Here is a 23,933-nt window from a genome sequence, read left to right as displayed (position 1 = left end):
CTTGTCCTTTCCAACAAGAAATCCCTCAACCTTTGCTTTCAGCACTCACTGGGGGAGTGACAGAGCCGGCTGGGCTGCTGGTGTGATCCTTGGAGTAGTTTGGCGAGGGAAAAAACAGACAGTAATGGCAGATGTACGAGGGAACAGGGAGCATTTATTCAGCTCAGAGAGAAAGAAGAAAACTGCCAGAAACCTGAAGGGACAGGGAATACACAACTGTGTTATGAATATAGTCGTGGAAGAAAAATGGGGACATAGGTAAGAGAGAATGAGAGAAAAAAACCAACAACACTGATTTATGTTTTTTTTTCACACCTCGTCTTTCATAAGGCTCCCTTCGGCTTCTTCTTGTCTCTGCTGACCGTGTGACTGTAACTAGCTCGCTATCTTGCCTTCAGAGGTGAATGCACACACACATCCACGCATGTACAAACCCTCAGCACCTCCCAGTGTTTTGACATGGCCCTAGGCCCGGTGTTGCTGAGCTGCAGCAGCAGACACTGGGCATTGGAAATTTAAGTCGGGGCGTAGGAGAAATTAGGCGAGGAGGCAAGGAAATGGGATGTTGACTTGAACTGGCCCCGGGGGCAGCTGAGAGTCTCCCTGTGCAGCTCCGCTGGCTGCCTGACAGTTTGATGGAGCGAGTGGAGGCTTCCCTGCGGCCCGAGCCGCCGTCTCTAACACTGATGTAGCTCAGTGAGGAACAGATTGAGCCTCCAGGCATCGCTCTGTACTGCTACTCCCCTCCTCTCTCACTCTCTCACTCTCTGTACTGCTACTACTAGCTATCTCTCCCACTAATCCTGTCAAGTCAACATACAGAAACATGTACAGTATATACATACTATACGAATTCACACAAAATCACAGACTATATGCACGCATAAAGACACAAAGAAACAACAGCAACACCCACAGAGAGCTTGGCTCCCTCCTTCCTTCTTTTCCCTACGACAGTAATGTGATGAGCACTACAGATGCTGTTTACTGAGCTCTGGCCGACACACAGGGGGAAGGAGGAGGAGAGGGAGGGTGGGATGGAGGAAGAGGCAGAAGGAGGTAGAGTAAGGGGGCTGGCAGGCCACAGCCATAATGAAAAGAATCTGGCGGCGGCCCACTGTGTGCTGGTCATGAGAAGCATGTGCCGCCGGGGGGCTCTACTGCTAATTTCAGGGGGCAGCCAAGCGTTTCACGCTAGACTTGTCATCGGGCCAGAGGGGGCATTCATACTGGGTGACAGCAATTGCGAGAGGGCGAGCAGGGGGTTTAGGGAGGGGGAGCGAAGAGAGAGGGAGAAAGCTTCAACTCCCTCCCCCCCTCTCTGTACCTCCTGTCTCCCCTCTGCAATGATCAAACGTTATTGTAGGCAGGGTACAGAATTACAAATGAGTGTCCTGTGGAAACGGCTGGAACTGGATTCAGCTGCTCTCTCTGCTCTGCTCTCTCCTCAGGTGGCCACGAGGGGTACACCTCATCCTCCAACCCCTGCTGTCCGAACAGGATTTAATACTTGTATGTTTCCAGTTAACATGACAATAATAATCTTTTTTAAAGCAGGTGGTCCACAAATTCAGATACAGAGGTACTGCATGTGTGTATGGCTACGGCCCACCTGTGGGCGATATGGATAAAATCTTAATCTCTTTCTATCACTGTAAATGTATTTACACAATATCAATATATAGTGACATAGCAAATATCAGAAATGTAAAACAATTGTTGGATAAAATAACTAGACAGGAACGGCCATTTTTGGTTTGTCCAGCAAATACGCACTTTCTCTGCCAGCTCGCTGATTTGCGACATTGTCTGCAATAGTCACAAATGACACAAACAATAAAGAGATAGATAACTTCAGTATAAACATTATGACAAAATCTCTGATGACTGACCAACTCTGATCTTCTTATATATCACCATATCGCCTAACCCTAGCCCCACCGTGCCCTTGGTTTCTAACAGCTCCCTCCATCTGCACAGGACTGGCAATCTGTTAAAGGTGAAATGACTGACGGGTACATCTTTAATCAGTGCCATCGACTGGCCTGAGGATTTGGTGCGCACTTGGGGTTTATCTCTCGACTCGGCTAGATAAAATGAGCACAAAGTCACTGGAAATCATTACAGACTTGAGACGATAGGAAAAAAAAAACAGAAACACCCTGTCAGCCCAACCCCTACATCGTGGAACCTATGAAATGAGGGAGATCGAGAGATGTAGGGGAGAGCGGGAGATACCAAAGAGTTGATGCTAACAGCTGGCAGTCTCCCCCTTAAAAAAAAGAAGCGGCTGGCTCTAGTCTGGCAGCCAGGAGAGGCAAGCGAGGGACGAGCAGGGATGAAAGGAGGAGTGTGAGAGATGGAGTCAGTGATGAAAGGTGGGTGGTTGATGGTAGATGAGTGGATGTGGGGTAGGGTGGGGGGGATTAACCAGCTTGCAAGGAGAAACTTCTGTTCATTGCCTCTGAAACAAGCCGTCACATGAGAGAAAAAGGAAGGGATGGGAAACAGAGAAAGAGAGACAGAGAGCAATGCAGAGTGAAGGGGGAGAGAGGAAGGGAGCAGGCTGCCACATTGCACATCTTCAGGCTGTGAATAATTTAGAGGAGCACTGGGGAGACGAGACGAAGATGAACACAAAACACTGGCAGCGTTTGACCTAGAGCTGCAGCTACATCAGTGCACATCACAGCGCGGAGAGCTTTCTCTCGCTCTCCCTCTTCCTCCCACCCTCTTTCTCTCTTTTCTCTCTTTTGCTCTTCATCTGCCTCCCTCTGTGTCAGGGAGGAAACAGCTGTACGATATTCTTGTTTTGCCTCACATTCTATGAAACTCAACAGAATGGCTGACAACTCCGTTTCATAAGGATCTCTCTTTCTCCCTCCCTGCTCTGGGCACGGCAGAAGAGCCTTGAACAAAACGGAAGTGTGTACATCCAGGCCATATGAGGCTGTAACATAGCATAACATGTCTGTTTGCAGATCCCCTCGGCACACACAGGGCTAACGATACCATACATCATGTGAGAAAGAAAAACTAAACATCTTCGTGAGATAAAAGCGTCAACTTCAAAGAGTTTAAACTTTCTGGCCACATTGCTGCCATTCTAGACTTAGACTAAATATCAGTCAGCTTTAACACTTCAATAATATTTAAACATTAGTTAGTTTTAATTATTTATTATCAAGCAAAATGTCTTACATTCACAGCCTCTAAATGTGAATATTTGCAGCAGATTTTGGAGTGTTGGTTGGCCAAAAAATGCTTTAGATACATTTACCGACTGAATGATTAATTGATTAGTAGAAACAATAATCAACAGATTATTCGATAATTAAATTAATCATTCATCATCGTGATTATCTGGCAGTTAATCAACTTGAGTTCACAAAATACCGAATTACCCAAACATTGTGCCCATTGCATTTTAAGAGCTGTGATGTCAAAACTATTTACAAGTTATACCCTATTCACTTAATTAAATTCTATTTTAAATGAATATATAATTAATGTAACATTTACCACCCATAAATGGACATTTTCAGTGAATAATGTCTTGCAGAATGCTCAACATCAACACAGTTGCTGTCATAGGACATAATGCAGTGTTAGAGTGCAGTGAGCAACCAAGCAGTGGAAATGGTGGACAGCAGCCGTAAATAACAGCTGCCCTGTGATTAGGCACAGAAGAGGTTAAACAGAGCTCGTTTGCGCCGCCTTTGTCAAGGTGCCATGAATCACCTCACCTGCTGAAGTGTGTGTGTGATGAAAGGACCACTGGGCATCTGTGGTGGGAGTGACAGTTGGGCGGACAGAGGGCGGTCTGATCAACCCAGAAGGGAGGGGCCATTTATTACTGTAATTAAGGAACCGTGGGAGTAAAGGAGCAGAGATTGTAAATGCATACTGATATGCACATACACTAATTTCTTTGTTTGGTAGAATTTATAGTTAGGGACAAGTGGGTGAATAGTGAAAAAAAAGAGGACTAAAGATAGCAACCAAACAAAAAATACGAGTTAGGTTGGTTCCCTCTCTTTATTTCTCGCCCCCTCCCTCCCTTTAACACCCTCTCACTCCCTCTCCCACTGTCTCCTGCTCGGTCTGCGTGGCTGATATTAATGGGACGTCCCTTGTTTGTAAATGTGCCAAGTTGTGTGCACCGCTGCGGGCTGTCTATTATAGCAGGCCTCTGGGGCAGCTTTTCCATATGGCGTCACATATGGCACTCAGCAGCATCAATTAATGTTGTTATAATACTGATTTTTATGAGCTAGGGTTTTACTCCTTTTCCCTCCAACTCCTCCCCTTCTTTCCCCCAGTGTCGCTGATACTTTGATTCTTCAAACTGCCTCTCTTCGATTTCTCAAACCCTCGACAACTGAACAGTACAGGATCCGAAAAGTTTTCCGTGCCATATTCTGAAAGATCTACTGAACGCCGCTCAAAGACCTTGAACATGACTTTGTTCCTGCTGTACTGCAGAAGAAAGGTAACACTATTGCCAATGTGTCAGAATCTTTGAATCTTCTCTGCAGCTGAGAAACTTCGATCAATGAAATATGAAAGCAAACACGAGAGCGATGAATAGAGCAATTATACAGACTGAAAACTATGTTATCACATAATATCACGTATCTGCAACCAAACACAATATTTACAGCACCTATTGTAGTTTTGGACACATTAGGCCAGCATCAGGGCCTATTAGTGAGTTAAATTAAGCCTGTATTTATGCACAAAGCGATAGGCAGATGGATGTAAGAACAGAATCTGAGGGGCCTTTTTGTTCCCTGGTGCCTTTGGTGGTGGATCTGACAGGAAGGGAACAAGAACGTAGCAAAAAGCCCCGCTTAAAAAGCTCCCAGCCACACCAGCCTTGTCAGCGACGCCACAATTAGAGACTAGATCACTGGCGCTTCCCAGCGAGAAACATCTCACCACCACTCCTCAATGGAACTCTTTCGTTTGAGGAACACACTCAAAGCGGGGTTTTAAAACGTTTCGGATGGCTAATCACTCTCAGGATGAAAGGCCCTGGCGTGTTCGTTTGTCTCAGCGTGGGGAGCTTCCCTTGCCGTTTCTCTGTCTCTGATTCTGATTGTTTTTGTTCGCTTCTTTTTCAGCAGGCAGGCGAGGCAGGCGAGCTGGCAGGCAGCGCTGTTTGAAGGTGCAGTCAGACCCGAGTGCAGGCCTGATGCTTTGTAGTGATATTTCCAGCAGCACAATCTCATTACTTTTTGACGTGGGAGATGCGTGCAGGGGCGGATTGTCATTTCACGCTGTCAAAAGTTCCGTGAAGGAATGGAGACGGGAATGGAACTTCAATGACCTGCATGCCTCTGGCTCATCAAGACTGAATATATTAAACCAAATAACATAGATAAAATCCAATGAACCAGATCCTTGAAGATGCTTGTAAACTTAATGTCCAGTCCCAAGGGGTGCAGAAGGAATCTCTCTCCTTATCTGGAATCTTTGTAATTGGATCTATTTCACAGCCTCCTAAACTATACTACACCATATATGAACCTAATTAACCTAGATACAGCACTGCATATACACTCAAGCAGCACATGTTCTTATGTAGCTAAGACAAACAGGGTCTTGTTATACTGTTTGAGTCTTGACAGGAAAAGTCCTGACAGCAGCATCCCACACCTCTCAAAGATAGTGAGAGCTCCTGGACATTTTCACATGGGACAATCATTGGCAGCTTCCCCCTGGGGGGTGTCCATCGAAGCTGATATCACACAGAGTTCTTTCAACACAGAGAAAAACTTTGCTCTGGTTAAGAAGCTGCCAGGCACTAACTGAAGCGCCTGGTTACTATGCGCACCCCAGCCTGTTGCTGGGGTGACTGTCCCAAAGTGCTTCCTGGGTAATTTTCGAGGTCACTGGTTTGTGCACGCCTATGTGGTGCAGATGGGCCCACCCTCATTCAGGGCCCAGCAGGAACTCTTTCATTAGGCCCAGTGAATGGTCTCATTCATCCCCTTCACCTCAATTGGTCACGCTGCGTCTCTGCAGAGGGACCAGGACAAACTTTTCTCTCTTTCCACCCCCTGATCTTCCACGCACCACCCACCTTAGTCATGCTTCACTTTTGTTCAGGAGCATGTGGTGGCTGGAGGTTCAGGGCTCATCTTTGGCTGCAAACTGATTTAGATCGCCTAATAGGTGGAATGTAACAGACTATTGACATTGTTGTCTTTATCTTGATGAATGGTATAAAAGAACGGCTATGCGTGACACATTATTTACCAGTAGATCAAGATGAATATAGACAATCACTGCATTTTTATCAAATTTAGGAAAATATGCATGATAATCTGGAAAAATCTATCTAATGCATGCTCACAAAAAGAACAATCATTCACATTTAGGATATTTGTAAGCAGTATTTTGTACACATCTTTATGACTTATCAGTGCATTAATCCTACATTCCATACTCCTATTTCTATCTCAGTTGAGTTGCACAAAAAGACAAAAAGGCCCCAAGGAGCTGTTCCAGCAGAACTCAGAGCCATTTCATCCCTAAGTTGCCTCTCTCTTCCCTCGCTCCTGTTCCTGCAGTGCTTAGCCATGCTTGTGGGTCCTCTACTCCCTGCCTCCTTTTGGCCCTCAAGTGAGTCTCAGGTCTGGCCTAGTGAGAAGTGACTAATTGTCTTGAGTTGTTAGTGTGCCTGGAATGAGATCCACTTCAATTGGCGACAGGGTGCACAATAATTTTGTTTCTCCCTTCCTCCTCCTCCCCTCTCTCTCTTTTTCCTTCTTGCAGCAGATTTACCCCCTCTGCTTCTCAAGCTACTGAGCTGTAAAATTGAGTGGACGGTAGGCAGGATAAAGAATGAGACCTGGCATCGTGGACGCACTAACCTTGAGGAGGGCCACTGCTGCTGGCTGCACCTAAAGAGATGGAGACAGAACGTCAGCCATATTGGACTGAGGAAGGTTAAAATGAGGAAAGGAGGAAAGACCAAAGGTAGAGAGAAAGATGGAGACCCTTGCTGAAGACACAATAAGGCAAAGCAGATCTAAATCATGACGAGAATGGACATACAAACTACAGATAGATGACAGGCTGTCAATCACAGACAGAGAAAAAAGAGAAAGTGTTAGGTTTCATTTAAACTGACCTTTTCTCTTCTCGAATTCTTTGTCTTTCCCAGCTCCGTCTTTATTTTATAATAAGACAATGTAGTATCTAGCCCAAATAATCCCTCAGCCACTGCAGTGCAGATGTACAGCTAGTGTACTTGTGATTACGTGATTAGACATACTGAAAAATTGAAATGTCTAAAAAAAAAAAAAACGTACACTCCTACAAAATGACCCCGGAGCAGACTCCCTAGCAGTTCTAACAAAACTGTCCTCCGTAATGAAATCAACTTGTATAGCTACTCTTGGAACAAATCTGAGCAATCAATTACTATGAATCACAAATACACTAGCTGCGGTTTAGATGTGAACAAATGGAGCCTCAGTCGCTTACAGATGATATTAGTGCTCTGAGCTGCTCTCTCTCCACGAGAGATTAAGCAGGTTTGTACTCTCCCAGGCGGGCAGCGCTCCCCCCTCCAGGGTGCTGCACTATCATTTGCAGGAAAATTACTTCAGTAATGAAGAATCCAGGCCCATAAATCCTCATGGCCTCACCTTCCTTCGCCTCCCAAGTCTCGCTGAACAGCTAGTAAAAATTCCCTTTAAAAAATTCATAGCGCAATTTTGCTCAAATCCCTCCCAGCAAGCACAATTATGGAACTTTCATCTCAATTGATTTATGTCCTGAGCTAAGAAGAGGAGGGGGCACTGGTTGGAGAGGGGTGGGGGGTTGTGAAGGGGGAGAAAAAAACAAGTGGTAAATCATTGTTTTTAAAAGGGAAGGCGTAAGGTCTTTTGTCACTTGCACTGCGTGTGTGTGTTGTAGCACAGACCATAGAGAGGTGCACGGATAAAGGGAGGAAGTTGGGAAGGGGAACATCTAAAGGGTTTGAAAGCAGGAGTGAAATGGCAAAAAGGAGGAGGAGGGGAGGGAGATGGGGGCGAAAGGAGCGGTATTCCACTTGATTAATAACACTAATCAAATTATACAGTGTTCCACTGTGCCCTGAAATCTGGGGCCATAATGTCCTCTAATGGCGAGGTTCATGGAGCTAAACTTCAGAGGGAAAACACGGTGCTGACTGCTGCATGCCTTAATGAAGGCAGTAAAACATCCATTTCCAGAAGCCATGAAATGAAAGGCAAGATTGTAGATGTGCACCCAGTGGCTCTCCCACTGCAAAAAAATGGAAGGCTGTTAACACAAAAGACAGTGTCGGAGAAAGAGAGAGAGACAGACAGAAAGAAGCAAGACCTTAAGAAGAGAAATGAGGAGAGAATAATACAAGTGAGGAGATTTAAAGGGCAAGAACACCAAGAGTAAGGAGATATAAAAAGAAAAAGGATGATGAAGTGAGGATAGAAAGACAGATTGGTAGATGCTCTCAGTGCTTTATTTCCAGAGAAGTTCTCTTTTGGCATGAAGACAATCTGTGTCTGCTGATTATGGATGAGCCAGGCTTCTTTACTATGTCTGTTATACTTAGTGCTGCTGACAGCAGCCACAATTCATCTCTATTTAGTTGCTGATGCACCTAACCACAGCATCCTCCCCCTCATCTATCTCAATACCACTCCATTAGAGTATTCCCTCTGTCCATCCAGGCATGCATTCTGTTGATCCATCTATCCATCCGTATTTCCATTCGTCCCTCCATCCATGTGTGCATTTGTCTATCCATTCATCCTTCCATCCATCCATCCATCCATTCGGACATCCATGTGTACATTCACCCACTCATCCCTGTGTCCATCCATATGTCCTTCAGTCTGTCCAGCCATCTACCCATCTATCAAGCCATCAAATCTTGTGTTAAATAAAATTCTGCTCTGAAAGATCTGACACATACAACAATATTGCTCTGACCTTAGCTGTCAGCTAGTTGCTGTAGGTAAAAGGTTAGCTTGTTATTTCTAGGCATTATGCCAAAAGACAGCATGACTTCTGTTGGCAGCAGGACACTATATGTCTGACATCTGACAAAATATAAGCACAAGATGTAAATATGACTATGGCTCTAGTCACAAAGTGTAGTCCTGCAGAAAAAAGGTCTGCTAGACTAAAACCAACTGAGAATCCAGACACTTAAAATTTATACAATAGCATTATGGTTTGTATTTAATCTACTAAATTGCACATGCTACAAACAATCAAATCAGCCTTTGCATCTTGAGTAAAGCAAATGTTGTTCGTAGTCCTTGGGGCAAAATTTCATCTGGAGAGCAAGGGGGAAAAAAACAACAAAGCTGAGAAAACACAGATTGCTATTGTTATTATTATCATAATTACAGTTGTGCTTATCATGCGAGCAGCCTCAATCAGGATGAAATACAATTTCATTTGATGAAGCTTCCTGTTTTGACTGGCTTGAGTTGGGGAACCACACACTTGGCTGGCATGCCAAAAACTCAATCAGGCACAATTACATAGCCATCAGATAGAAATGTAATTGATTTGAAAGCTGACATGAGATATAACTACATTACAGTGGAGGCACAGTGGGGAGGCTCCTTGGGGACAGGGCCTACGGGGAGCTCATTACCGCCAAGCTTTGAATTATTGAGTGCTAAGGCAGTGACATTGAGGAATAGAGGCGGGCGATTGGCTGTTACAACTCGGCAAGTGTTTATCTCAACTTACAGCAACCTAAGACATCTGAAGGAGTGATCTGCCTGTGCATGAATATTGCAAGGGGAGAAGTTGTAATGGTTCATAATTGAAACGGTTCAGGCCAAGGTAGAGTCCGCGGGTGCATGCCTGCTATTGCAAACAAGTTCCACATGTAGTTTTTTTTCTAAGAGTTAAACAAAAGTCAAAACACAATATCATGTCCTGCTTGTGGGTCTTCCCCATAGCAATAATACTACCTAGTCCTTCGGTCACATATTTAGCACTTTGGTTAGCATTTACTTTGGGGGAGCATCACATGTCCCACATAACCCTGCACAATGAGAGTTGTGTTGGTTCAGCATGGTGCTTTCCAAAATATACTTGCACATAAGTAAAATTTGCTTGGTTGGTTTTTGAGTTGTCTCGTTTGGTTGTTGGGGAGCTTGCTGGCTAGTTTCATAAACAGCCGAAAAAGAAAGAGAGTGCTGTATCATCCTCCTCACCTACAAAGCTCTTCATGGTCAGGCCCCTTTATATCTTAAAGAGCTCATAGTACCCTATTACCCCACTAAAACACTGCACTCTGAGTACAGGGCTAGTTGTGGTTCCTATAAGTTCTAAGTATAACAGGAGCCAGAGCCTTCAGTTACCAAGCTCCTCTCCTGTGGAACCAGCTTCCAGTTTAGGTTCAGGAGACACCCTCTCCACATTTAAGAGTAGGCTTAAGACGTTCCTCTTTGATGAAGCTTATAGTTAGGGCTGGCAGGTGAGTCCTGAACCATCCTTTAGTTATGCTGCTATAGGCCTAGACTGCTGGGGGACTTCCCATGATGCACTGAGCTCCTCTCTTACTCCCACTCTCTATCTGCACACATTCATGTCCCATTAATACATGTTAATAACTTCACTTCTACCCCACTGACTGCTTTCTCGTCTTGCAGGTTCTCATGGAACCTGGTTGTGCCTGCTGCCGTGGACCCCCACTGCTAGTAATACTAATGTCTGTCTCTGTCCTTCTCTCTTTTTTCTTTAATTGGCTCTATACAAATACAATTGAAGTAAATTACGTACATAATTAATTTGTCCGTCTCACTTGTCTTTTTTTAAGTAATTTACAAGAGTACAACATTTTATCAAGAAAATAAAGTAGTGTTTCCACTTTTTTTTAGCTTTACAGACACAAAGAGCTTAAATTAGGTGGCAGCCTCCCTTGGGCTGGCAGAGTGAAGAAGCACATCTGCCTGACCATGACCACAAGCCTATGGGTCTTCCCTGAAGTGCTGAGGGGTGACTGTTGAGAGGATAAAGATATAAGTCACTGCAGAGGGGCCTCAACATCCCCCAGGAAACTGGCGAGTGCCTACCTCTGGGAGAGCTATGCCCCCTAGGCTTATGCCACTGATCTCTCTCTCTGTCTCTTGCATTCTTTCTATCACTCCTCTCTCTCTCCTCACACAGCCCTCCTGTGAGCTTTCTCACAAAAATGAGAACTCAATTAATTCATACGAAATGAGGACGAAGGAGGAGGAGGAGGAGGAGGAGGAGGAGGAGGAGGCCTAGGGAGCCCAGAGAGATTGAGAACAAGCAAGAAAAGCCTAACAGAGCAGCTTGTCGATCTGCGGCCTGGAAACGGCAAACAGAGCATGGGGTGACTGTGCATGTGCATTAAGTCTTTAGCCAAGTTAATCCTGTCTGCAGTTTAAACATGGCTGATGAACGAACGGTCCTTGTTACAGAGGGGGTTGCTGGGTAAATAGACAGGTCAGAGGGAGGCAGACAAAGAGAAAAAAAGCAAAGCCTGAAAGCGATGAAGACAGAGCAGACATGATCGAAGACATGCTGACACTGACATGTTGTTGATTTACATGGATGCTTGGACGGTCTCACAGGCTGACCTTTTGCTGGAGTTTAATGATGACTTAAACTAACATTATAGCAATTATGACGGTGACAGACAATGTTGATGTAAAAAAAAAGGTTGTACTACATCCCCTTACAATAACCTGCTCAATTACTTATATTTACAAAATACCATAGCCTCTGATTAGCCTTGGGGAATTAAAAAATTGTGTGTGAAAAGACTGCATGTATGTCAATTTAGGAATGTGACCTGTGACCTATGACCTTGAGAACAAGGTCCTCATGCTGAAGGGTGCTACAGTACGGTCAGATAGACAACAGTCATCAATCTTGAGTGAGCCTGTTCACCCTGCTTAATTCTATATTAGGGTCCTACAAGCCTCCACACAGCTCAGCTAATTTTCTCATAGCCTTGCAGAAAAACTGGCAGAAAACCAGCTGTTAGCAGGGGCTGTCGCCAGGTTTGAGGTCACTAACGCTTACAGTCATGCGCACGCACGCACACGCACACACACACGCACACAAAATGTGTGATATGAGGTGGCACACTGCAGTATTTCCAGCAGCTACATATGCTAAGTAGACTAAAAACAAATTTATACTGCAGCCATATTTTTTTCATCTGGATTGTTGTGTTGCGATTGTTGTTTTCTGTGTGTGTCACTGAGAACTACAAAAACAAATAAAATCAAATGACCCATTTTTACCACGAGACTACTTGTAAGCTGTGAGATGTTATCTCCAGTGCAATGGTGTTATAAAAGTAACCACTTCCCTATGACAGAGAGTAAATCTCACGGTATTCTGGGATATTTTTATGTTCAGTTTTGACAGCAGTGCATATATTACAGCGTTTTACCAGTCCCAGCTCTAGGACAGGGCTAGTAAAATAGGCGAGTCAGATAGTTCCAAATTTTCATATGATAAATACCTTGCATGTAAGGAGCCAGGGGGAATATGGCAAATGTGTTTCCAAGAAAATCAGTCTGCCACTAGTACTTAGAGTGATTGAATAGCCTGTAAACAGCAGCGGCAGACTTTCTTGACACTCTCTGGTAGATACTAATATAGCTGTGCTTCCAGGAGCTGAAGGGAAGGTGGGGCGCTGAAGTTCATGAACTAAACAGTGAGTGCAGAGGCTTTTAAAATTACCCTGTCTGTGCACTTGGCCTGGTCTCTGAACTGAAACTGCAGAGTAAAAGCACAAGACTGTTGAGCGAAGTACGTCAAGTCAGTCATAAGACACCCTTGGTCAATGGCCGATAGTGTTCCTCGCATTAGCCCAAATTAAAATTAGATCTATCTTTAACAATCTAATTTTAAAAAAGCCGTATGATGACACTTTGCCTCATTTATGCTTTCCATCTTCTCCTCTGCAAACCCCTGAAGAGAATAAATTCTCCTTTGTTCATGGTGCTCGTAAAAAAGGACTTTTTTTGCTGGCGTGCCAGCATCTCTCCTATCTATAAAATTCATCACAGTCAAGAGATCATTCTTTCCAGATCTATGTCCAATCAAGAAAGTGTGGAGACTACAAATAGTCTTGTTGATGTTGCAGGTTGAATTAGAGGCAAGATGAGCATGAAAATGAATTAAGCACACAATTTAGCACTTCAGTTGAAGGCATGTCTTTGTGCCTTCACCACACATCAGCTGACATTGATACTATATTAAGCCTAAGGATATTATACTAATACCAACCTAAAGAGAAGGATGGGTTCTTCCGGGGTCTGAGGACTGATTCTAAGAAACAGAGGCCTGAAGCTTTTCACTTTTATGTAAACAAATAATGTTTGTTCAACATATGATGTGTTATGTGATATGATATCATATATGTCTTCGAAAGTCCTTACGGTAAAAGGAGTGCCAAAAAAGAAACATGCTTGTTTCACTCTTGATGTGAATATTTGATTATTTTTTTGAGAGTGTTAATTTCCACAGAACTCTAACAGGAAGGAGATGAAGTGAGAGTTCAGACTCTGCAGCTACAGCAGTTTCGTTGGTGGTGAGCCGTTGTGAAAATGTGAGAAAAACCACAACCTATGTGCCTATTGTGCAAACATTTAAAACCACAAAGGGTGCTGTGAGTTGCTAAAAGAGCAGGTTATCTATATATGGGGTTAAGCCACAACCCAACACAAACTGAAGCTTAGTCCTGTGAAATTCACACACAAGTTTAGTTTGCTATCTTCTCACAGTGGCACATACACAGCTGAAAAACTTGATGAATGAGCGGAGAAACATAATGAATGTAGATGCTTCCATAGAGGGCATGTGGGAGTCACTAAATGATAGCAATTATTCAAATCATATGTTAGTCCATGACCAGATCTCAACCCAACTGAACACTTTTTCAAGGAACATTGATGCTGTTTTTGAGTTAAATAAAATCGCTCCTTCAGCCCAAAAAGTCCCCCCCCTCCCAAAAGACAATATACATGTACATCATGTGTCTTACAATCAAGCTCTAAGCCAATTCCGTGGATACACACCTGAATACCCAGACACCTGCACCACATCTCCTTTGACCCGAACATGAAACCAGGACAAGAAACACTATGCAACCATTTGGTTTTGTTTGTCCTCCTGGGGCCGGTCTTGGCTCTCGGAAACCCTACCCTGGCATTCGCTCTAATCCCCAGAGAATGAAATGCTGGGCCAGCAGCATACAGATAAAGCACCAAGTGATTGCATATCTGTGACAGACCACCGTAGAAGTCTCCAAATGTGGTCTCTGTGATGCTGATAATTTGACGGCCCTTCTCCTGTTCTCCACTTGGCTTCATGGGCAGTCTCCGTATCAACTTACATCTAGCCGTTTACCTTCGAATAACAAGAGATGCATCAACTTCAACTGATTCAATTGAGCAGAATTGCACACAGTTCATTGGCTTTTGGCTGGCGCTGGCAGAGTAGATGACAGCGGTGTGTGGAGCCGGAGAGTATCAGTTGACCCAGACTAATTATTCATAAGGCCTTGTTGTGATGGCTGCTGCTACGGTGAGGTCAGGCAGGAGCAGCTATGGGGAAAACAAAAACATTTCCTACTAAAACTGAGCTGACACCGCTGGCTCTACAGGAAACTATGAAAGAAAATCTGATGCCTCGAAAGGAAAAAAAAATATCACTAAGAGTAGTGCACTCTCTCTGTGTGTGTATGTTCCCAACTGAAGGTTGTGTTTGATGCAATGGTGGATATGATTTGCCAGGGGCGCTCATGCATGGCTGAAAGGAGAATGGTGCAGCTCCTTAAATAATAGTACACTCTGTGTCCTCAAGGCATTGCCTTGAAATTTGTAATTACAGTAATTGTGATTTCGACAAATGGGCCTCCAATACGCTCTTCAACGGTAAAAATACAGGTTGCGTTACCCATGAGGAGTCTACTAAAAGCATCTGTCGACAAAGCTTTAATTTACCAGCCCTGGGATGGAAGGCATTTAAAATGTCCACATATATACAAAAATATTAAAAAAATACTTTATAGAGGACTCTTCGGCAGAGGCACAAACTTAGTGACTCGTGTAAGGAAAACTGAGGGAACGCACTTTTAACTTATAAGATCAGATGAACTGCTTTCTCACCTCTATTTACAATCAAAATGAACCACGGAAATGTGTACCCACAAGTACACACACAAAAGGCCCACTTATGAGCAACCACAATAGTGTGGCAATTAGCGGCTAGAGAGGAAGAATGCTGGATCGGTTACAGTTGTTGAATGTTAATTACAGCGTTTTACGGTGTTGAGGAGATAACGAGTTAGTGCCTGGTGACAGCAGCGACACGTCCTTTAACGAGAGCCGTGGAAATTTATGAAACTTGAGATCAGGGACAATGAGGCGTTACTGGCTTGTCAGATGCTCTCCTGCTCACCCTCCCTTTGTCCTAATGAAGGCAGACACTCGTTCTCTTCTCTGCTCGTTCCACCACTGTTAGCCTGGAATGTTTATTGTTCATCGAGGAAAGGTAAAAATCAGCATATTGGGATTCTGTTCTTGTCCACTCTAAATACCTTATCATCTCACATCACCGCTGCCATTGCCTAATCAGCTACTGTTATACCAGAAAACATGTGGACACATAAAGGCCAAAGATAAACATGGGGTCATATTACACATAATTCCGTCTGGGGTAGGAAACATAGCCGGTAGCCAGACAAATGTGAGTGACCATTCATTCCCGTCTATCTAAATAGCAAGGGATCAAGAGCTTGGTAAAATCCGGGGGGTTAATATGTTGTGAAGCCTGGTTTGGAATTTAGGTTAATGGAATCATTGATAGGGCTCAACTCTAATGCCAGCAACGCTTAAGAGGATCCATACCTCATGATTTAGACAAATCCTGGGACATTCTTCAAAGTTTCCCTCACTGACCATGGCAAGACTTTTTGAAACAGACACACACATAAGTCTGAGGATTTCTCTGAGTCTACACAGCCACTGCTAACCAGAATCCCCCAGGCTGTATCAAGAGCCTAAATGGTTTTTATAGAATATTACATCAGCTACACTGGGGCAAATGTGGGCCCCAATGGAAATATTAAGCCTAATAAACAAATAAAGAGAGCTTGTTTTCTTTTTTCCTTGCAAAATTACTCTGAAATATGTGAGCAAGAATGTGATTCTTGAAATTGTAGCTCATGTCTAGACTTGGACCTGGCAAAAAAATATAACTACATAACTCTGAGTTCAATGAGCCTAGCTCTAAACAAGTGGTTTATATTTGCATCAAAGTATAATGACTTACCTCTAATGTAGCCCTATTACAAATAGGGCTGCATTAAGAATGTTTATAAGAATGTAAATTTACTCCCAGTCATCACAGTGAAGCTGCTGACCTTCTTACTGTGGGAAAAATTACGTGGCCTGCAGCCTAGATGAAGAGGAGTGACTAGCCTACTGGAGAAAGCAAAAGAAGATCTTTTAAAACCATGGAAGACGAGGCGCCTCGGATGGTGTTCAGATGTCAATAAAAACAGGTGTTAACCAGCTTAGCAAAGATGTTAAGAGCTTGGATAATCCTAGCCTGGATCCAAGAGGGATCCGGCTCTGGAATACTAATGCTTAGGATGCACCGTTAAATCACAGAGTTGATTAGGAGGTTGGGTTTGAGTGTTACTGCGGCTACAGGCAGTCAAAGCTCAATTTGCATGCGTTAGCAATTACTAAGGGATGAAGAAGGAATGTTCACTTATAGAGGTTTCTTGGTCGTGAGAGGGGTCATCCAGGTCGACAACCAACTACCTTTTTTAAAGAGAATATATTTTACTATGAGAGCAAAGGCTCATCACATTACACATTACACATAAAAGATATTCACCTGCAGAGGAAAAAGTGATGTTTATTTAATTTAGTTCATGGATTTGAGTAGTTATTTATTATATAATCAGGAGTATCATGAATGAGTAAGTTTGTGATGGTAAATTAAAATTACAATGAATCAGTTCGTGACAAGAACAACAGGACTTTCTTCAAAGAACTTCAGCTCTACACACTAACATGCTTTAATAATGAAGTGCTGTCAGCATTCATAACATTACTTTGCTAGAATTTAAGACACTGAACTAGTGAATGTGCTAATTTTCTGCTAAAACAATCTTAACACAAACAGATAGCACTTAACGTGAAAGTGCAATCGCACCTAAAACACTAAAAACAACTTCACATGGAATAATGTGCCCAGAAGAAGAATCAACAACAAACTTGGTCTCCTCTAAATATATCTCTTCAGTGAGCAAACACACCCCGTCTCTCCCTGAAACCACTCCCAAAAGAGTCGCCAGACTGAAAAATTATACTTTGGAGAAAATATAAATAAATACATGTGACTTAATCAACTCTGAATGTACCAACTCACCTGCTCCATACATTCATATGCTCTCTTACATGTCACCCCATAATCAAATCAGCATCTGGTGTCAGTGTAGCTTGCAGTTTGGGGTGTTCTCATTTGTAAACACCACCTGCCAGTTTTCACTCCTCTTCACTCGCCGGGTGACATTAGCACAAGCGTGAAATGTGATTTTGCGTTGCAAACCTCTGCACTGAGCACATCTGAGTCTGCCCACCTGGAAAGCAGGCGTGAATAATCTACGGTCACCTAAGTCAGAGGAAGTTGTCATGCATAAGACACTAGCCAGACAGCAGCAGCAGCACAGTCCTGCAGGATAAACTGTGTTAAGTCCAGCTGATTTCATCCTCGCTGAGAGGAATGATTTGTTATTTACAAACCCTTTAATTCAGTGTACTTCCTGTTATTCTCAAGCATCAACGTGGACTATTATGCTGGTGACAATAAAGTATTATATACAGTTAGAGAGCAGTAACATAAGCTTATATAATGTAATAATAACACTAGCTGGTAAACAAATAAAAATAAACAAATCTGTGCGTGCATGTGTCCTGGTGTCTCTCTTAAAGAACCAGGGTGTATGAATGCCTCTATCTAGAGCCAGTGTTTTGGTTTGGTTATGCATTTTATGTTCCATTTCCTGCAAATACATCATCCTAAATGTGACACACTGGACCTTTAAAACTAGGATACATCCACATTCCTGCATTTCCCCGTGCTGACCACTTTAGTTGCTCCGCCACAAAGCTGTCACAAGGCCCTTAATCACACACATGCTGCTATTGATGCAAAGTCTGTAAGCGCCAAACAATCCAAGAAGATCAATCATAAGACAATTTATGCTCGTTGGTCAGGTTTGGTTAATACGACGCCGCTTCACGCCTTCTACATGATCACACATAATGCAATCAGATTTCCATTGACAGAGTACCAGAGCTATGATTGGATTTCCCTGTGGGGGTAAAAGACACATAGACATTTACTGCTCAGCATTCCACACCTGCTATACAGCTGGGGGAACTTATGTAGTATATGCCAAATATACTGTAACAGTGAGGACCAGACACGTCACGTATAAATTTCCAGTGTCTTGCCTTTTGATGAATGTCAACAAAGCAGTTAGCAGGGAGGAAATGAGAAAAAGAGAGAGGACAGGGGAGGAGGGGGGTGGGATGGAGAACACACAATTATAAAAGCTTCATTTCTTCAGAGAACCATAAAGTCTCGTCCCAGAAGGGCAGCTGAGCACAAATCAATTTCTTTCAGTCGATTACAAGCACTGAGGTTCTAACCTTCATTTGTGAGTCTAATACTCCAACAGTTATGTAGAACACATACCAATTAAGCAATTCTGCTGGAATAAGAGGGCCGTGAACTGACGCGATTATGGAGGCCGGGCCCCTGGGGAGGTCGGGTTATCGGCTCAGGAGCAGGGAAGACGAGGGGAGCAGGGCAGGAGGGAATGGGAGAGAAAGATGGCAAAGGGAGAAGAGAGATGGAAGCCAAGGAAAAAGTCATTTATTAAGTCTAATACTCTGTGAAATGTTCCCATGGTAATAAGGCGGGGAGATTGCGTTAATATCACGGAGCCATGCAGAAAAGGTCACTCGATATCTGTACCGCCCACCGGGGTCGTGCTGATGGGAGCTGCTCAAACACATCTGATAATGCTCTCAGCGTCGTCGCTCGGCACCAGAGGTCGAGAGGGTGGGAGCTTGGGAAAAGATGCCATTTGTGGAAATTGCACTGATGTACCGCTGTGCTCTGACACAATTCTCACTGCTGGCTTTTTATGTGCCGACAGCTGTACGACGAGTGAATGGAATAAGCATGATGACACCCAGTCAAAGATTATCAGGCATAAATGTATGGCTCTGCAGCGCATTATGCTTTCCACTAAGTTTTGATTTTGCAATCATTCATCTCCACAATGACATGAATATACAGGAAAGGCAGCCAGCATCCTCTTTCTGATTTTCAATATCTGTTTGCACACAGCCTTATGAAAGGAAACGCATTAGAGGCACTCTCCATCTTTCTATTGTCACAAGCTAAATCTGATGCCATTTTCTTCTTGATTTAAAGAGCCTGGAAGCATCTCTCCAGATATGTGGAGATCAACACATTGTCATTCACTGCTGAGGCACACCTTAACCACCGCCCTCGCTGCCAGAAGATTTATGGTAATTGATAGCATGTGATAGGATGCAGCCCGTAAACCCATGTGAGGTATGTGTTTCTATGGTAACCCTTCCCTCTATTCGCTAGCCCTATGCGCCTTGGTGTTTTACTTTTCTCCCTGCATTGTAGGCGCTGTCTATTTGGATGCCAGTGGTAAGAATGAGATGCAGATTTGTGGCAAAGCAGAGACACAGATGTTTCCTCATTGCCTTTTAATCTCCTATTCCCTCAGCGGCTGGCAAGAAACACTCCCCCTTTAGAATGGTAATTGGACAAGATGAATAATAAACAAAACGAAAACAGACCGCTGTTTATAAGGAGCATTTTAACACTTTGGAATGATCGTACTTTATGGCTATTATTAGCACGGAGACAAAAGCAAGCGCTGCTTCCCCTGGGAATAATAAAGGACTGAGCTTTAACTTGTCTAATCAGTAGGAGACCTATCAGGGTCTGGCAGAGGATGACAATGCTTTTGCTCATTAAGGCACAGTCTATCACAAAATTTCCCTTTGCACTGAATTCCTCCCTGTTCCCGAAAGTCTGCATACAACACACCAGCCATCTGAAAATACACACTGCATTTATTCCCTTTACATTTCAACACTAATAAGATTTCATGTCTCTTCTCCTTTTTTCTCCTAATTGTCTGGCTTCCATATGTATACCATATGCACAATAAAACCACTCTGAACTCAATCTGCAGCTTGGTAGATTCATTGCTTGTAAATTTAGGATAATGATTTCATTAAGTGCTGCCTGGCCCGATGTCATATGGCAAACCCTTCTCCTCTGTCTCCCATCGTATCATAGCCAAACATCAACCTCCATATCAGTAGGTGCTCTGTGTGTTTGTTGACAGCGCTGAGATAAATGTGGATATTTTGACACGGTGTGATATCGGAAAAACTGTCTATTTGCATGAAAAGCCTGTCCCTCTTTCTCCCCGGAGAGCTTTATTACAGGAGGACATTTCAAACGCTATCAAATGTGCCAAACATTTACTTTGATAACTCCATCAGATGGCTCCCCGGGTTTAATGGTAGCAATCTGAGAGTGCTGAGGCACACGCCTAAAGCGCAGACAATAATGGCAGGGAGAAATACGAGGAAGGGATGAATAAAACCTCTTTAAAAAGTTCATAAATAATGCACCTTGCGCACTAGAGAGTTGTTGCCTATTTAACTATGCATGCCTCTTCCTGGTTTCTGTGCTGGCGGAGACACAAACACAGCATGTATTGTGGGTCAACATGACAGCACAGGAGGAGGACAACCTAGGGCTCCATCAATCCTCTCAGCCTTGGCTTCCCACCCACGTGGAGCAACCCCTCCCCACGGCAAACCTCCAGCCACAGGATGACTGCTACACCTTCTGTATTTTCTCACTGTAGTGAAAAACATAATGGCAAAAGGGAAATCTAGCGAATGACCGACCGCTTGCCAAATTGAGGGAGAAGATTTGAGAAAATGGGAGAAAAACAAAGTGCAGGACTAATTATCCAATTAATGTGCAATTAAGCCCATGCGGCCTAATGGTCTGTGTTGGATTTGGTAATAGCTCTACCAGACTGAGGAGCCTATTAAACTCACTGTAGGCTGTTATACGGAGCAGACAGACGCAAACACTGACTCAGTGAAGAGCCCTAATAGTACGAGGTTACAATTACAGCAGCTGTCTAAATTATAACTCAAAACAAGAAATGGACATATATTGCTTTTTGGGCTCAGGCATGCCGACTGCAAATCTGTGAAAAAAGAAAAAAAAACCAAACCCCCCTGACACAAAATTCAACAAAGCATTTCATTAAGATTTTCATTATCTGCCATAGCAGAGTTTGCTAATAAATGCTAATTATATTCAAGCTAATATTTAATCACACACAATTTCTCCAGTCAACTCGGTTTGAGGAAATACTAATTCTAATGAACGCATTCACGGTGCAGTTTATGAACTTCGGCACTGGAAAAATGAGAGGGGAAACGAAAAGAGTGGATGATGTTTAAAAATGCTTTTTCAACTATGAGCGTTATTTGCTCTGACTAATTTCCTACCCTAATGAGATCCTCTTGGAGGGATATTTTGGTGCAATTAATAATGCACATAGAATAATTAGAAGCATAAATATTTATCGTGCTGAGTTTCTATCTAGTATAGGGTGTGGCCAGTACAGACAAACCTGTTGGCTGTGCAGTGCAGAAGCATTAGATTGTATGCTTGCTATCATTGTACTTTAATACATGTATTACATCATGAGTTAAAATTATTATTATTATTATTATTATTATTTGGATTCACATATGGAATTCTACAAGTTGGTATGTTTAAACTACTAGTTATCTTATTACCTAAAGTCAGAGTAAAGCAACTGTTGAATCCAATTTACAGGTTTGCTCAAAATTAATTCTGGGATCTAACACTACATAAATATAGTGTTTTCAGTGTTATTTCTTTATTAGAAAGAAATCACTTGAAACTTGAGACAAACTGAGTCCTAAAGTTGTTGACAAGCTATATCCTTTTTTTTAATCTTTGGTGTCTTTTGCAATCACACAATGGATTATTTAAAACTGACTATAACCTCCCATTTGGCCATGGAAGGGAATGGTCAAGACCAATGTTGAGCAGTAACTCATTAATAGTAATATTTTTACTTTACCCCGGAACTGGTAGTGTAACTAATTACTAATAACTTTCAGTAATAATATTACAGCTAAGCCCCCAAAAATAAGTTGGTTTTTTTTGTTTTAAAATATTCCTTTTGCTGGCACTCCCCTACTAATTTGAAATCCAATAATCCAAACACATCCTTGGATTAATTGTAATTGTGGAGGAAACTAGCTTAGAGGATTGGAACACTTACATTCAGCGGCTTGAAATATTCCCATTACTTAAATTGTTAACAAACAAAATTGGATTTTAATCGTCGTAAATCAGAATTTTGGGGAGAATGGATACAATTACCACTTTTGTGGGGAGTAATAAGTAAAGTAATAATATTACTAAAAGAGAAATGAGTAATTTTTTTTTGTGAGTAACTAGCCCAACACTGGTCAACACTGGTATGTATGGACATTCGGCACACGTTATCTTTTGTGCACGAATTTCAGATTCAATCTCCAATCTCCAAATTCAGCCTGACCAATTACGATATGACAAAGCAATGGCACAATTGGAACTGGAACATGATCCAGTTGTTTCAGCTAGTTATTGGAAATCTGAACCGTTATTATTAACGTTATTAGTTATTCCCTGTTGGTTGAAGTAAATTTTGTTCTTTTGTTACTTTACATCCACCTGCCAAAGATTTTAATTTGCCTCACAAGTCACTAAGAATATTGCTTCCCATCTGGCCAGTTCATATTTTCAATTTTCTTCCCACAACACATTGCCACAAATGCCTAAGTGACTGAAATGTTCAGGTTCCTGGCATAGCCATCTGGAACATGGTTCTTAGTCAAGGACTGTAATCAACCCAAAGTCCATCAATGTGTTCACCCATTTGTAGTTTTATTGTTTGTACTGTCTGTGTTGTGTGAACCATTGATTGTTGTAACAACGTTTATGCTGCCCTCTTTGCATAGTCACTCTTGAAAAATATATTTTAAGGATATAGATATAGTTAAAGTAAGATCACCAATCCTTTCATAAATTGCAAATACAGCAGTTAGAAAATTCCTCTAGTGTTAAAGGACCAGTGTGTAGGATTTAGCAGCATCTAGCAGTGTAGTTACAGATCGAAACTCCATTGCCTCGCCTTCTCCTTTTAAGCACGAAGGAGAAACTAGATAGGGGCATTTATATTTTTCACGTGTTTCACAGCCACTGGTAAAATGCGTGAAAAACATAAATGGCCCTATCTAGAGCCAGTGTTTGGTTTGTCCCTTCTGGGCTACGGTAGAAACATGGCGGTTCACATGGAAGGCGATCTGCAGCGTCTGTAGATAAAAACATCTCATTCTAAGGTAACAAAAACATGATTCCTATATTCAGGTGATTATACACTAATGAACACATGAATATTAAACCTCACAGAGACCATTTTTCCACAAACAAGCAAGAATTAATCTCAGAGGTGGTTCAACTGAACATCCTATCCCTGCTGGTGGCCAACACAGACAATAATAAGTGGCCAATCAAAAACATTACTTCAGTTCTGAGTTGCTGATACTGGTTATCAACTTGGCACACTTCTACAGCTACAGCTCAAATTCTAGCCTAAAGTGAAACAGAGACCGTGAGGAAAAAGTACAAGGTATATCTGAGACAAGAGTGAACTCTCTTTGCCCTCCAACAATCAACACAAAAGGTAAATACTGCTA

General features: G+C 42.7%; 1 protein-coding gene across 13 annotated transcripts in view; it reads right to left on the bottom strand.

Moving 5' to 3' along the window:
- Positions 1 to 23,933, bottom strand: part of fbrsl1 (fibrosin-like 1) — a 274,086-nt gene that overhangs the window by 94,594 nt on the left and 155,559 nt on the right. For 10 of the 13 annotated variants that reach the window (XM_051423597.1, XM_051423587.1, XM_051423588.1 and 7 more), the window contains one exon: positions 6,882 to 6,911. The exons of the other annotated variants lie outside the window; for them this stretch is intronic. In XM_051423597.1, coding sequence (XP_051279557.1) covers positions 6,882 to 6,911 — 30 coding nt within the window. The remainder of the gene's footprint in view (positions 1 to 6,881; positions 6,912 to 23,933) is intronic. 13 annotated transcript variants of the gene reach the window in all.

Source organism: Dicentrarchus labrax, unplaced genomic scaffold, assembly GCF_905237075.1.
Source record: "Dicentrarchus labrax unplaced genomic scaffold, dlabrax2021, whole genome shotgun sequence".
NCBI lineage: Eukaryota > Metazoa > Chordata > Actinopteri > Moronidae > Dicentrarchus > Dicentrarchus labrax.
The sequence above is the reverse complement of the archived record's forward strand: the minus strand, read 5'-3'. Positions and strand labels throughout refer to the sequence as shown.